Source organism: Monomorium pharaonis, chromosome 4 (genome assembly GCF_013373865.1).
Source record: "Monomorium pharaonis isolate MP-MQ-018 chromosome 4, ASM1337386v2, whole genome shotgun sequence".
In the NCBI taxonomy this organism is placed as follows: Eukaryota; Metazoa; Arthropoda; class Insecta; order Hymenoptera; family Formicidae; genus Monomorium; species Monomorium pharaonis.
Window position 1 is genome coordinate 6,424,716 of NC_050470.1, and position 14,169 is coordinate 6,438,884.

At 42.7% G+C, this 14,169-nt stretch overlaps 2 protein-coding genes across 2 annotated transcripts in view; both read left to right on the forward strand.

Moving 5' to 3' along the window:
• Positions 1-14,169, forward strand: part of LOC105839762 (protein kibra) — a 39,462-nt gene that overhangs the window by 20,209 nt on the left and 5,084 nt on the right. Inside the window, exons 3-9 of the mRNA XM_036286047.1 lie at positions 8,938-9,046; positions 9,363-9,522; positions 9,842-11,449; positions 11,772-11,858; positions 12,848-13,031; positions 13,183-13,635; positions 13,847-14,065. Coding sequence (XP_036141940.1) covers positions 8,938-9,046; positions 9,363-9,522; positions 9,842-11,449; positions 11,772-11,858; positions 12,848-13,031; positions 13,183-13,635; positions 13,847-14,065 — 2,820 coding nt within the window. The remainder of the gene's footprint in view (positions 1-8,937; positions 9,047-9,362; positions 9,523-9,841; positions 11,450-11,771; positions 11,859-12,847; positions 13,032-13,182; positions 13,636-13,846; positions 14,066-14,169) is intronic.
• On the forward strand, positions 67-8,930 carry LOC118645284 (myb-like protein I). Its single transcript, XM_036286084.1, has one exon. The coding sequence runs from the start codon at positions 7,562-7,564 to the stop codon at positions 8,087-8,089; it is 528 nt and encodes a 175-aa protein (XP_036141977.1). The 5' UTR covers positions 67-7,561; the 3' UTR covers positions 8,090-8,930.

Sequence of the window (14,169 nt, forward strand, 5' to 3'; positions counted from 1 at the left end):
GAAAATCAAATAAAATAATGAGAGAGAAACAAGGGTGGATAAATTTTTACTTTTAAATTAGGTTTTTTTTTAAATTTTTCCGTAATTTTATTTTCTGACGTTAATGCCGAGCGATCGATATTTTTTTTTTTTATATGATTTAGGAAAAGGTGAAATTGGATTGATGGGGAGGGGAGGAATTTTTGGAAAGGTACCGGAGCAGCAGGTCGCGTGTATGTCCAGTTCTTGTATTAGCCGTGGATCTCTCTCTCTCTCTCTCTCTCTCTCTTTCTCTCGCTTTCTCTCTTCATCTTTCCCTTCTCCTACTCTTTTTCTCTTGCGGGAGCCACGTGCGCCTTGAGGAACTCTTCTTTTATATCCCGCGTCCTTTGTTCGGCAGCAGCTGTCCGGCTAAAGAAATTCCTTTCTCGACCGTCAGCCCGATTACTCTTGATCCCTCCGTTCCCCTACTCTCGTACCCTTTCCCCTCCCCCCCCCCCTGCTATCGAACGTAAATCTGAATCAGATATCACTGATCTCGCGCGTTCCATCCGACGCTTGCAGAAATTCACGCGCACGTCGATAAATGTACGTGTGTGCGAAATGCTTTTGTACAGTATATCCTACCGCGAACAGATCTCGCAACGATGGATTCATCGTCGAGGAATTTGAAGTTCACAAGTCTCTGTAACAAAAGTTCTTTTGTTACAAGTATGATTCGAAATGAAAGTTTTACATGTATAATTTCTTGCGAGAGAGCTCGAAATTTTATCAAAAAATTCAAAATATTTCGCAGCAATAATCGAAAAGCCTTTAGACATAGTTTTCGGTGACGCACATATAGTGAACGAATATTTATTAATACTTAAATGTCTCTTTTGAATTGTCATTTATCTTATTTAACTTAAAAAACGTTAAAAACGAAGTATGTTATGAGTCATATCTCTATTTTTTTTTAACCATATGTTAGAAAAATATTAGTATAATTGCATTTTATAAAATACTTTGCTAAGATCTTAGTGAGGTAACAAAGTCATTATGAAGTTGTAATGAAAGTAAATTCAATCTATAAATTTGCTTTGGAAAAATAATTTATTTAAGTTTTTCGTTTTTAAACTAAAGTTTTAAAGTTCTAATATATTTGTCATTGCTACGAAAACAATATATATGCAATAGAGTTTAAAATTAGGATTTTAAATTTATTGTCTTTTGTCCAGAATGTTTAAGCGTTTTGATGATAAAATTAAACATACTCTTCTCGAAGCAATTTGCAAGTTACTTTTTACTTTTTACGCATAACACTTTCAAACGTAGATGCGTTCATGGAAGATTTAGCATTTTACGCGAAGAAGTTATCGCGACGAGCGCCCGAGATGCACCTTATGGAAGATCGAGAACACAAAGTTGCATCCGCTTATGTGCACGTCCGATTTTCCTATCCCGAAGTGGATCAGGTTGTTTAGAGGGGCCTTGGTGAGGCCCTTCGAGCGAAGCACGAGACCCACTTCATACGGAATTCGGTAGCCACAGGGCGATCACGTGAGCGCCCGGTAGCGCTTGGGCCCCCAACGCGTTTCTCCTTCCCCCTCTGTTCCTTCCTCTCCACTCTTGTACCTAAACCTAATCATTTTAATCTCGAGAGCACGTTCCTCTTTCTTCCTTTTCGTCGTGGCGGCCATCGTCGGGTCCTCATCAGCTTTGGGAGGTAGCAACGGGCTCCGGCCGAATTCTACGAAAGTCATGTCCGGTGGAAACTTGAGCGACGTCGTCTACACGGCTGCACGTCACAAAATTCATAAACTCCGTGGCGGTCATGCCACTAAGCCTAACCCTTTAATTTCATTTCTTATCACTCGAAAATATTTTATTGCCTTCTTATGTCCCATGTCTAAATACTTTACGCATTATTCAGAGATTTTATGTGAAACGAAAAACGTATAAATTTATACTTTTACATTCTGTTTTTATTATTAGTTAAAATGAGATTTCGTGGAATACAAAGAATTACGAATAAATAATTATAAAATCAATTGATTCGGATTAAGTTTTGTTATTGTCAATGATAAAAATAACATCTCTGAATGTCAGTAACTATAGGTTCTATTTTTATATCGAACTTGTGTCGAGACAAGTTCCTCTCCTCTCGCTCGCTCGCGTATTCATAAGAAAATCTTACGAATGCGCCCAATTACAAAACACCGCGGGCATTCCTGAATAAGCCTATACACTAAGGTCGTAATAGTGGCCTGGCACTGGCCTCGTACGTATCCTCGGTCCATCTCCATCCCTCTCCCTCATTCTCTCTCCTTCTCTCTCTCTCTGTTACCTCGCTTCCTCTCTCCTTTATTTGTACTCCCTCTTCACGCGCAAGCCCGCGTGGTTGGCGCACTATAAAAGGGGGCCCCGCGGACCGGGCCCGACCCAGGTCCGCTGCCTCCGCGCCACCACGCCGCGCCGTGCCGCGCCGAGCCGAGCCGAGCCGAGCCGAGCCAAGCCACGCCGAGCCACGCCGCGCCGCGCCGCTCAGATAAATATGCGGGAGGGGTCGGAATTCCTCACTCGGCTGCATTCCGATCCCTCCTCCTCCGCTCCGTCTCTACTGCCGCCACCATCACCATTCGCGCTCGCTCGCTCACTCGCTCGCTTGCTCGCGCGAGCGGGCCTCCTTCCTTGCCATTACTCCTTGCAACGTGAACTTCTCGGCCGCCCCGCGGCCTCTTCTCTTTCTCGCTTTCCTCATTCTTTCCTGCCTGTGCGCCTCTCTTTCTCTCTCTTTCTCTCTCTCTCTCTTTCTTCTCTCTCAGTCTTTCTATCTTGAGTTCTTCTAGCTCTCGCTCGTCTTTCTCGTTCGCGCGGAAATCGTCTCTCTGGTACAGTGTCAAACTGTCATGACAGTCTTCGTTTGTAGTGTACCATTGACGAAATGATATAGGTCATAAAGAATTAAAAAATCTGCACAATTGCTTTTGCACAGCTTATAAATGCAATACCTCTTCTTATCATATCTAATGCACTAACAGACACTTATTTTGCTTCACCCGATTTTTTATTGTTCTCTTTCATTTGTTTTTTTTTTCCAATTTTCTCATTGGTTTTATCTTTTTTGTTTATCCCTCCTCCTCTTCCTCTTTATTTCTTGCTACACTTGATTCGTAGCTCTGCCTTCTCATCTATTTCTTTAGTTACTCTTCTCACCATATCTTTTTATTTCATCATCTCCTTCAGGTATGCTAGTTTTCTTCGTCTGTTCTGGTCCATTCCCTCATTCGTAACTCTCCTGCCTATTCGCATCCTTCCTTCTCGTCGTCTCTGCTCTCGCATTCCCGTCGACCTCCCAATATTTTCTTCCTAGTGCAGCTCTTGTCTTCCGCTTCGCCACGGACGTCGTCCCTTCATCGCGCGGAAAGATGCCGCACGCAAGTGCCGAGATGAAGCCACCGAGATAGCACACGTGCGTGCACACGCGTACGTTACACGCTGTGCCGCAGTGACCGCAAAAATTATCTTAAGAGATGGTGAATCCACCTTCGCCATTGAAATGTATATGTGCGACCCTGATACATCGTTTGATCCTGTCGATCAAAGACCGCCGATCGCATCCGAATACCTTAATCGTCGTGACACAGTCGTGTGCAAATTGCACTCGCGTTTTTTCTCGGAAACTCCATCGGGTTCGAATGTAATTGAGGATTTTTTCGCTCGATTTGCACTTTATCCAAGTTTATCTGCATGCTAATGATGAATTAAACGGTAAACAGAGATCTCGCCTATACGTGAATCAATAATGCTCCTTAATGAGAAATTTCTCCGCGCGATGACAAGCGAGAGCGATACGATCGACGCGCGGGTACGATTTTGCAATACGGAGTAAGAAAGTATTAAGCCTGCGTAATCACTTTTACTACGTGCACGCGTGGAATGTAATCGGAAAATGACCGATTAATTGCTTTTCGGGATCGATAATCTGTTCTTCTTTGTGATCCTTCGACTTCTTCTAATCATCCTTCTCATCTAGAGATAAGAGTTCTTTCGAGCCATTAAGTGAGCCGGTGAGGCAAGTCACCCCAATGTAAAATGAGAGAAAAGAGAAAAGCCATTAGGAATGCATAATCCCTAACAGATCCGTTTAAAAAAGACGGGCGCGCGCGAGGAATGGCGATTTTAAGCACGGGAGAAGGCATAATTTTTGATAATATTTTTCGCGTGATTAAAAAAAAAAAAAGAAATTGTCGCTTTTCTCTCGATGTGGACTAAGAATACTCAAAACACTCAACAGTTTATATCAATAGTTCTCGTTTGGAATTGTCCGAGATCATGAACAAAAAGATGGTTCTATCGAGGCGGAATTTTGAACGAGAGCAAACGATGTTCGTGGTTTCTCGTAGCATTCTCAAGGCGGAGGACGCGAGGCACTCGCGAGAACGAGGAGCAGGAAGAGAGAGAGAGAGAGAGAGAGAGAGGGATGGAGATGGAGGGAGAGAAGGCAGGCCGATGGAATGGAATTCAGCAATCAGTTAGGCATTCGGCTCCTAGGATAGCGAGCTCCAGGCGGTATAAATCGCGGCCGTTTGCGCAGGAATATATCCGAGAGATGCCTTCCGCCTCCTCTTCATCCTGTCGCGCGTTCCCTCTCTTCTACACGGACGATCCGACGACGCGCGCGGGGCTCGTCTTCATCGTATGATCCTGCTGTACCTTCCTCCCCTCGTATCCTTCGAGATGACCTTTTGTTTTTTCTCATACTAGGAACGGTATTAGGCGTCTCGCTTGGAATGCGGCTGTCGCTGAAGAGTTCTCGTTCCTTCGACTCCTTTCAGGCGGGAGGTCCTAGACATCGGACGATACCGAGAAACAGGGGCTACGGGCTCTAGCTAGTTTCAATTAGAGTCGCAAGCAAAACAATTATTGTCAATCAGGCATAAAATCTTAGAAATATCAATCTATAATAAATATGTTTTAACAATTATTTTTAAGGTACTTTAAAAAAAATTATTTTAGGCACAAGTGTTTTATATACGCGTACTACGGGAATGTATTTAAGGGATTCGGATATTAATTGTAAAAGACAATTTAATCTGTGATATAAGGTTTCGAAACCTCGGAATTATGAAGTTGTAAAACAATGTAAAAGTAAAATATCACACACGTAAAATAGTAGAAAAGAGAAACAAATATGCAAAATGTGTATTTACGTTCTCTTTAGCGTGGAATTTTTAAAAGTTAACCGAAAAAAAATTCCGTTTCGAATGCCTCGCATTAGTATATGTCATATATACGGAAAAGGTCGAAATCAGGGGAGAGTGAGTGACGATTGGGACCCAAAAGCGAGTCGGAGACTTCCTGTCGGAAATCGAAATCGTTTTGCTGTGCTGGGGAAGAGAAGAAAAAAGTCCATCGAACGAAAAAAAGAATGCACTAGTCGGAGGTCGCCAAGCTATCGTAGCGGCAGCGACGAGGGAATGAAAGAGATGGAGAAGGAAAAGAATAAGGACGACGACAGGGAGGACAAGCGGGTGGAAAAAATAAGACTGCTTTCCGCGGAGCGGACCAACAGGCCCGTACTCGATACCATCTGTGTGTGCTCTCTCGACAATAATAGTATGGACCGAGAAATATGCGCGCGAGGCGCCGTAGGTTTTCTCCGACGTTTTGAGGGCGAAGAGGAAGAGTGGCGTGGAGGGGAGGGGGAGAGATCACGATGGCTTCGTGGAGAGGATGCGAAAAGGCACGAAAGAGAGAGAAGTGGCCGGGAGGGAGGAGGGGGGAGGGAGGGAGCGGAAAGAACCCGTGTGCTCTCCTCCGGTGCACATACTGGAGCCTCACGGATGAGGAGGCGAGTCCCCGCGATTGGCGGAGAGTGGTGGGGCGGCGCGCAACGAGCGAGGCCCCGCTGCCCTGCCGGCTGGGCCCGCTCTTAGATGATCATCCGGAGACACGGCTGATGGGGCCAGTAGGGGCCCCAGAAATTCCAACAAGGACGGGGCATAATGCGCGACTCAAGGTCGGTTCTACTACCAACGGCAAGGCCCCGGCGGATGCGACCACGTTCAAGCAGGGTCGTACCGTGACCTCGCCAGAACTCTCTTCCCCGCCCTTCCCTTTTCCCTCCTCTTTCCTTGCCCTTCCATCGCGTCCCTTCTTCATACCTTGTTCTACCTCTCCCTCGTCCATTTGTCCTCGCATCCTCCGCTGATCCCTCAGCAATCCTGGCTACCTTCTCGTCCACCTTCCTCTCTGCTTGCTCCTGTCCTCTTAGCTTGTGCGCGCGCGCGCTGTCCCCACCAATGACAGAATCGTGTACTGGCCCTCAGGCGCCCTGTACTTCTGGATTGCACTGCATGCGACGACATTCCGCGAGTGAAAAAAATAGACGCCCTCGAGGGCCAGAATGATGATGATAAACATGGATTTCGACACTTTGTACAATAGAATGAAACTTATTTGATATAAAGAGTTACAAACATATTTGCAAAATAGTTGTTATTATTGACTATATAATACTTTTCTTTTATCATCTTTGCATGTACTTTTGCATGCACGTATTTACGCTGTGTAATAGATATATAAAATGTACAAGTAAAATTTTACTATTTTTTATGTAATAAGAATATTCAAATTTTTAATAAAAATAAAATAAATTATATGAAATTCTTTTTCTTTAAAAAAAGGAAGATTTCCCTAAGCAACTGATTGATTATTAATGATAAAGAATATTTAACAGCTTTAATCTCAGGATTCAATTGCAAGGCAAGTTAAGCGATTTGCTCTCAACGCGAGAGCGAGACATTGTACTGTGCCATTCAAATTTTTAATTAATTCTTTTCGAAATTAGAAATAAATCGAGGTCTTAGTTGCAACAATCTTGTCGGGGTTGCCGAGGCCCGTCTTTTTACGTTGGGTAAGAAAGAGGCGCTTGAGGCCGCCAAGAAGTGAAAGAGATAGCATGAAAAATATACGATGGAGGAAGCGCCTGGAATGAGAGAGGAGAAGATGAAGAAGAAGAAGCAGAAGAAGAGAAGGAGGAGGAGAATCAAGAGGGAGTACGTGGAGCCAGTTTGTGCTCCATCCCGTTGAAGAGAGGAAAGAATCTGTGTGCGCGAGGCTGCGGTGGTAGGGGTAAAAAGGGTATCGGAGGAGGGAGAGGATGGACGCTGAAGAGTAGGGGCAGGACTGGCCGGACGATGCAAGAAGCGAAGGAAGAGAAGGCAAAAAGAGGAAAAAAGGTGGGATCCCTTAAAAATTGAGACCCACGGAGGGGAGGGGGTGGGGATTGGAATTTCGGGCCCCGTACAGCGGCCAGTCTCGAGGAGGCCTTCGCGAAGATGAGGCGAGGAGAAAAGAGGAGATAGAAGAGTACACGAGAGTGCAGGAGGGTACGAGACGGGGATCGAGAGGAGGAAGTGAAGAAGCGGAGAAACGAAAGGAGGCGGCAAGAGAGAGAGAGAAGAGAAAGATAAGGTGGAAGAGAAATAGAAAGAAGAGAGGAAGAAGAGGAAAAAGCGGAGGTGAAGGAGGAGCAGGAACAGGAGGAAGAAAGGCATCGCGTAGCCAGAGAGTGCGCACAGTTCATCGTGTACTCGGCATGGACCGTCAGTACACCCTCTGCGTACTCGTACCGGCACATCAGTACCGTAATTACGTCAACAATTACCATCAACAACAACAGCAGCAGCACCACCACCAACAACAACAGCAGCAACACGCGCAGGAACAGCAGCACAGAAATTTTCAGCCTCCAACGTATCTTCAGTATCAACAGCAACGCTTAATTCAGCAGCGGCAACAACAGCAACAACAGCAAGAGCAAATCTACGAAAACGTTGTGTCGCAATATCGCATGAGGATGTGTTATCATAACGATTATGAGAACGACGAGCAAATACAGCGGTTCTATTGGGAGCAGTGTTATAAGCGCAACGATACCGATGCTACAGCGTATTACTACTGTGAATATGTAAGGACTCTCATTTGGATTACTCGTTTGAGAAATGTTTCTCAAGTACTCGTCGGTTCCACTAGTTATTGCGCGTCGCTTCTTTCCAAAGATGGAAATAGTGTATTTTTAGTGGTTTTGTTTGCAAGTAAAATTCTCGTTCTCGTTTTTATTTAGGAGGTGCTTCGCAAAATTTTTCATCGAGATATTAGAGTTGCAAATATTTCTTTACGACAAAACATGATTATGTGTCAACGAATTGTGAGATTGATATATTGTGATTCTTTGCATAAGAAACCGTGTAGTTTTCTCAAATATTGAGAATACAGTGATGTCACATATGTGAGATAAACGTAAAATCGCAGGATAGGAATTTAATTATACTTTCTATATAAAACGTTTTAAACGCAAGACGTATCGACACGTGACATTAGAAGTTATATTTATATGATTGAGATTAGTTTTTTAAATTTTAACTATGAAAATATAAAATTACAATTCTTCTTTTTTCAACGATTACCTAAAAAAAGTCTCTTTTATATTAAAGAAAAAGATATTTGCCTTCTTGATTTTATTTTCTCGAAGAACTTTGTTTGTAATCCTTCTAATTTATATTTCTTCGCATATAATCTTTAATCTTTACACATATAAGTTAACATCTGACATTCTAGCGCGCGCAATTTGCACGTGATCGCTAAATAAATAATTGAAAACCGGACAGCTCAGCAACGCTGCTATTTATAGAAGCACAAGCACCTAAATACTTAAAACTTAAGTAACTACCGTTTAAAAGTTACATAATTACAACAAATTAAATTCTTTTAGCGTTTATAATTTTCTTAACACAGCAAATTAATTTGTCTTGCTCTTTACGAGAAAAGAAGTTTGGCCGATACGTTATCGATACGTAGAGAACCAGTGTTACATCATGTTATATGATATTGATATAAATATAAAAATGAATATAAATATAAAAAAAGTTTTGATAATTGTTCTAAAAAGATGCAATCAATTCTGTGTTATAGGCGAAGAAGGAAATCTACGACGTAAAACATCAGAGGCTTTGCCTGGCTCAGGATGAGTACAATCATCTCAATAACGCTTTGACTACCCTTGGCGCATCGCGTACAAGTTGTGAGTGTAATTTAACAGAAAGTGAATTTTGGTTATTTTTTTTAATTAATTAATAATTTGGGTACTCCGTGCGCGTTAAATTTAGCTACTTATGAATGTTTCGTTAATCTTATCATGATTATGAAGTACGTGTTTCATTATTAAAACGAGATTGCAGAACGTTGAATTAAGAAATTTACTTTGATTCGGCAATTTTAGAGTTTTGGATTTTACATGCGATTACTCCAATATCCGATTTTAAACAGATTGTAGCGCGAATATATCGGTAAAAAGAAGTTATCATCGGTAAGTGTTGACAGAGTTTTGTGGTTTACAGTGTGTTCCAGCTCGAGTTCCTTGAGTACCAAATATGACCCTGACCTGCTTAAATCGGACGTGGCACTCGCAAGGAGCCGAGTTTCTCGACTAAAACGAGAACTCGAACAGATTCGAGCGGAGATGAATTGCACGCAACGAGGAGTAGATACTCTCGCCAGGTATTACACACACACGAATATTAATAGGTGGCAGTAATTTTTGTACTAAACTATTTAATTAAATTAATTAGAATTTAAGATTTAATTAAAAATCTTAACAAAAATTATTTGTATTTTGCTAAGATTTTATATAAAATTGTATCTTATAACACTTATTTTTAGTCCAAAAATTTTTTTATTCGAAAATCACTTTATTGGTATCGCAGAACTATAAAAAGCTCTTTTTTAAAGTAACTGTTATTATATTTCATATTGTTAATTATTTATAATGCAACACTTAAGAGTAGTTCTAATCTTTACGATTTATTTCTTTTCGCAGTGTGGAACAAAAATTGAGCACCCATCATCATGGCTGCTATAATATCATGGAGGCACAAGCGATCATGACGGAGCTCCGCAACATCCAAAAGTCCTTGAGCTCGGGCGAGAAAGAGAAGGCCGAATTGATGCAATCGCTCGCGCAATTAAAGGATGAACTGACAAGGTTGCAACTATGCGAGGGCAGTCCGGAAGCTAGTACGCTTAGTTTGCCGCAGGAGAAGCTCAGTACGGCTTCTCAAACCGATCTCTCGGGCGAGTTGGTACCGATCGGCACCCGGTTAGCTGAGATGGCACGTATGAGGCTGCAGTATGATGAGGCGAGAAAACAGATCCAGCATATACAACAGCAATTGGCGGATCTTGAGGAGAAGGTGACGCCAGGTCAAACCGAGAGCGACAAGGACAAACTGTTGCTATTCCAGGAAAAGGAACAGTTACTGAGGGAATTACGTAGCATCACGCCGCGCACAAGGACGCAACAGGACATGAAGAAAATTCAGTTGGAGATTCGCAGGCTTGAACAGGATCTTAATACCGCGTTTGAGCTTTCGAATAAGACTATTACCGATCGCGTACGGCTTCACGAGGAGAAGCAACTATTGTTACAGCAACTCAGAAACGCACTGCGCTCAATGGCGTTATTGGAAGGTCAATTGAAGACGTTGAGCGCTAGTACATTATCAGTGAGCAGCAGTTCCAGTCTCGGTAGCCTCAGCACGACGAGCAGCAAGGGCTCCCTCAGCTCTGGACTTAGTTTCACAGACATTTACGGTGGTCCACAATGTCTAGGCTCAGCTAGTTCGCAGCAGGAACGACCGGTCGACATGGTTGACCTTCACAGACGTGTCGAGAGATTGTTACGCGGTTCCGAACAGAACAATCTCGTCGGCACATCCTCGCCCGGCAGATCCCAACCCAGTCTTTCCCCAAGGTCGAGCCTGTCCAGTGTAAGCCCGCCGGTATCGCCGTTGTATGAAAATGCGCCGATGGGTCCGCCGCCTGCTTATGAACAAGTAGAGCAGCAGAGAAGACAGTATCAGAGAGTGGCACCTGCAACGACGGCAACAACGACGGCGATGACGACAGCAATTGGCGGTGCCGTCGCGCCTTACCTGGATGGGAATCAATTAGAGGATCGATTGTCGGAGTTCAGACTTAATCAACAACAAGGAGTGGCGAATTCACAGCAAGAACAGTCTTGCTCTGTCAATTCGCAAGATCGTCTGAAACTTGTGGTCGGTCCACATCCGCCTGTCGAGTTACAATCGAGTAACATGTCCCAAGGTAGCGGCCTGGGTAGGCCCGGCGGGAGTGGCGTTCAACTGCAACTGCAGCAGGCACCGCCACCATCTCTGCCGCAGGAGCCACCTCCTTTGTCGCCAATCAGCGAAACGCCACCGCCTACAGGGATTCGGTCAAGAGCTAGCAGTTCTGGCACCAACACTAGATCCGTCTCCGCCGCGGTCTCTGATGAGAGCGTTGCAGGCGATTCGGGTGTTTTTGAGGCGTGCAATCGGAAAAGATTATCCGGGCCTATCTCCGATGTGGATTTATTAGCTTCCAGCGACATGAGTCTAGAAACGGCGCAGGTGCAGATTAAATTGAGGTATGTTTTGTTTTTGTTTATAGATTATATTGCAAACGTGTCAAACTAAAATATGTACGTTACAATATTGTGTGTGTGTATATATATATATATATTTGTTTTACAGAAATATTGTTATGACAAATATTTCTATAAATTATTTATTTTTTTTATGAACATTATAATTTTTTAAATAACATTGTTTTTATCTGTATATTTAGTTATAATTATGATAAATTATACAAATTTATTTACTTTTTGTTTTGTGAAGGTTTGTTCGCAAATTCTTTATGATGATTAAAACGAATAATTGAATTAAATTCTATTGTCTTACATTTGTCAGGTATTCGGTAAGCGATGGATTACTTCATGTTGGCATCGAACGCGCGAGAAATCTGGCCGCGCTTTTTATACCCGATAACGCACAAGTGTGAGTATCTATGATTATTTTCTAATTGCTTTTAAATGATACAATCCAAACAATATCTTACGTCTTTTAGTCAATCTCAGTTGACAACCTAAAGTAATAACGTAAGAAATTTAGACTGCTGACTCTTACTGCTTACGTCTTACTGCTTTTTCTATGTGTTACTAGCTTTACACTTCAATTCTCATTCTTTGGAAAACGTAAGACAAATATTTGTATCCGCGATTAGTTAATGTTGCGAGGTTTAATATGTACAGCCGCCGCTGATAGCTCCAACTATCCGCGAACGGTATCTCATTTTTAAAAATAACTTCACCGATTAAATAACTCTTCGTTGCGCAATGTTAGATCAACCTACCGACGAGTTACGCAAATGCACTCGACTTTTGTCTATTCGCCGTTCGTAATCGATGAATTTAATGATCTGAGTTGGTCGGCCGATCGATCCCCCTCGAATCCCCTCTTCTCCTTCACCGACGTATCTTAAATTGGAATGTAATTATAAAATCTTTGTCACATGCGCACTCATGTCTGGATCATTGACCAGCCGTGCGTCGCGCTCACCTTCGTTACGTAAGAGCCGGCTATTATCAACGATACCGCGTCTTGCAATTAGCTTTACAGCCACTCAGGAATTTATTCTCGCGGCCATTGTGCCCGGCCACCGGCCATAAATTCGCGAAACGGCATGACGCTTCGTCGAGGAAGGGGGACAGATTAATGTATATAGTTACACTGGAGCGTTTGATTAATGATCCATCTTTCACGCGGCGATGAACCCACGTTTTCCAATCTCGCCAATGAATGGAAAGAGAGGAAAGAACGAGAGAGAGGGAGAGAGACCTTTTCTCGAATTCTATTTGCTTTCGTCTGAATATCCTTTTAGAGAATAATTGATAGCTTGCGAGCGAATCCGCGATCTGAAAGTGCAATTACGCATTGAAACGTCCTTTTACCCGCGAAACTAATTTTTTTTTCACTTCGCATTTCAGGTACATTAAAGCCGCCCTGCTGCCGATGCAACCACCCGTCAACCACACATGTTGCACGAAGTCTGTCGTGGACTTGCGAAAACCGACCTTTGGCGAGACGTTTCCCATCGCCGTGCCGCTTAACAAATTGTACACGAAGACTCTTCAAGTGACACTTTGGTGCACCGAGGCTGAGAAATGTTTGGTATGTATAAAACGCATTTGAAGAATTAATATTCAATTTTTTGATGAATCAAATAATCAAAATTTTTATACTCTCTCGGACAAACAGACAGTTGTGTCCTAAACAAAGTGTCATTAATCATTCTAAACGGTGCCTACTAATTTGATTACAGGGTTCTGCGCAAGTCTCGCTGGCAGACTTTAGTCCAGAATCTCCAAGCGTGAAATGGTACAATATACTCTCCTTCCGCTTCATGCAACCATCCGACAGTTCTGATTGTTCTGATACTGGCGCCTCTACGAGCGTCAGACTGGCGAAGCACGACAAGCAGGAGTCAGATATCTCGGTATATAGGAGTATGCAGAAGAAGAGAGAAGAAGAGAGTAGCGACGAAAGTACGATAATCAGTTCCCAAACGTCCACCTTGACGAGAAATCAAGGCTGTGACGAGCTACAGACAGCTGTAACGCTGAGACTTGAAGAGTTGAATTGTTTACGTAGTCCGGAAGAAGAGGATGAAGACGATGGGAGTGAAAGCGGGAGCGAGGACAGCGATGAGGAAGGTATCATCGTGGAGTTTACGGAAGATGTATTTAACACTCTTGAGGATGTTGCGGAACACGAGGTAAACAACATTATTATATAAGTGGTATTTATTTATCGCTTTGATTTATTTTATAAAAAAGCATAACTTTTGATTTAACAGGACTTTGCATTTTACTATTGTTAATACAATATTCTATCGCAAATTTGTGCTAAATTTTAAATTGCTTACTGTCAAGACTATAGACATTTTTATTAAGAAAGAAATCGACTTTAAATTTATAACGCAACAGGAAGATGAAGAGTTGAACGAGGAAACGAGAACAACAACACAGGACAAGGAAACAAACACCGAATGCGTGTTTATTCCAGAGCAGGGCAAGCAGAGAAAACTCTCTGCGGCTGGCGTTGCACCCGGTGCTATTCACGACGACAAAAATTCTATTGTGATCAAAAGGAGTCAGACGTTCTCGCCGAGCGCGGCCGTCAGTAGAAATCATTATATCTGTCGGGTGAGTTTTAATCAAAATTTTTTTATTATTATAGACATCTTCGTTTTTTTCCATACAAAATTCTATATCGAAAGAGAAAATCTGCGAAATACAAGGATCTTAAC

Coding starts and splice junctions, on each gene's coding strand:
- LOC118645284 (XM_036286084.1), top strand. CDS start 7,562: ATGGACCGTCAGTACACCCTCTGCGTACTCGTACCGGCACATCAGTAC.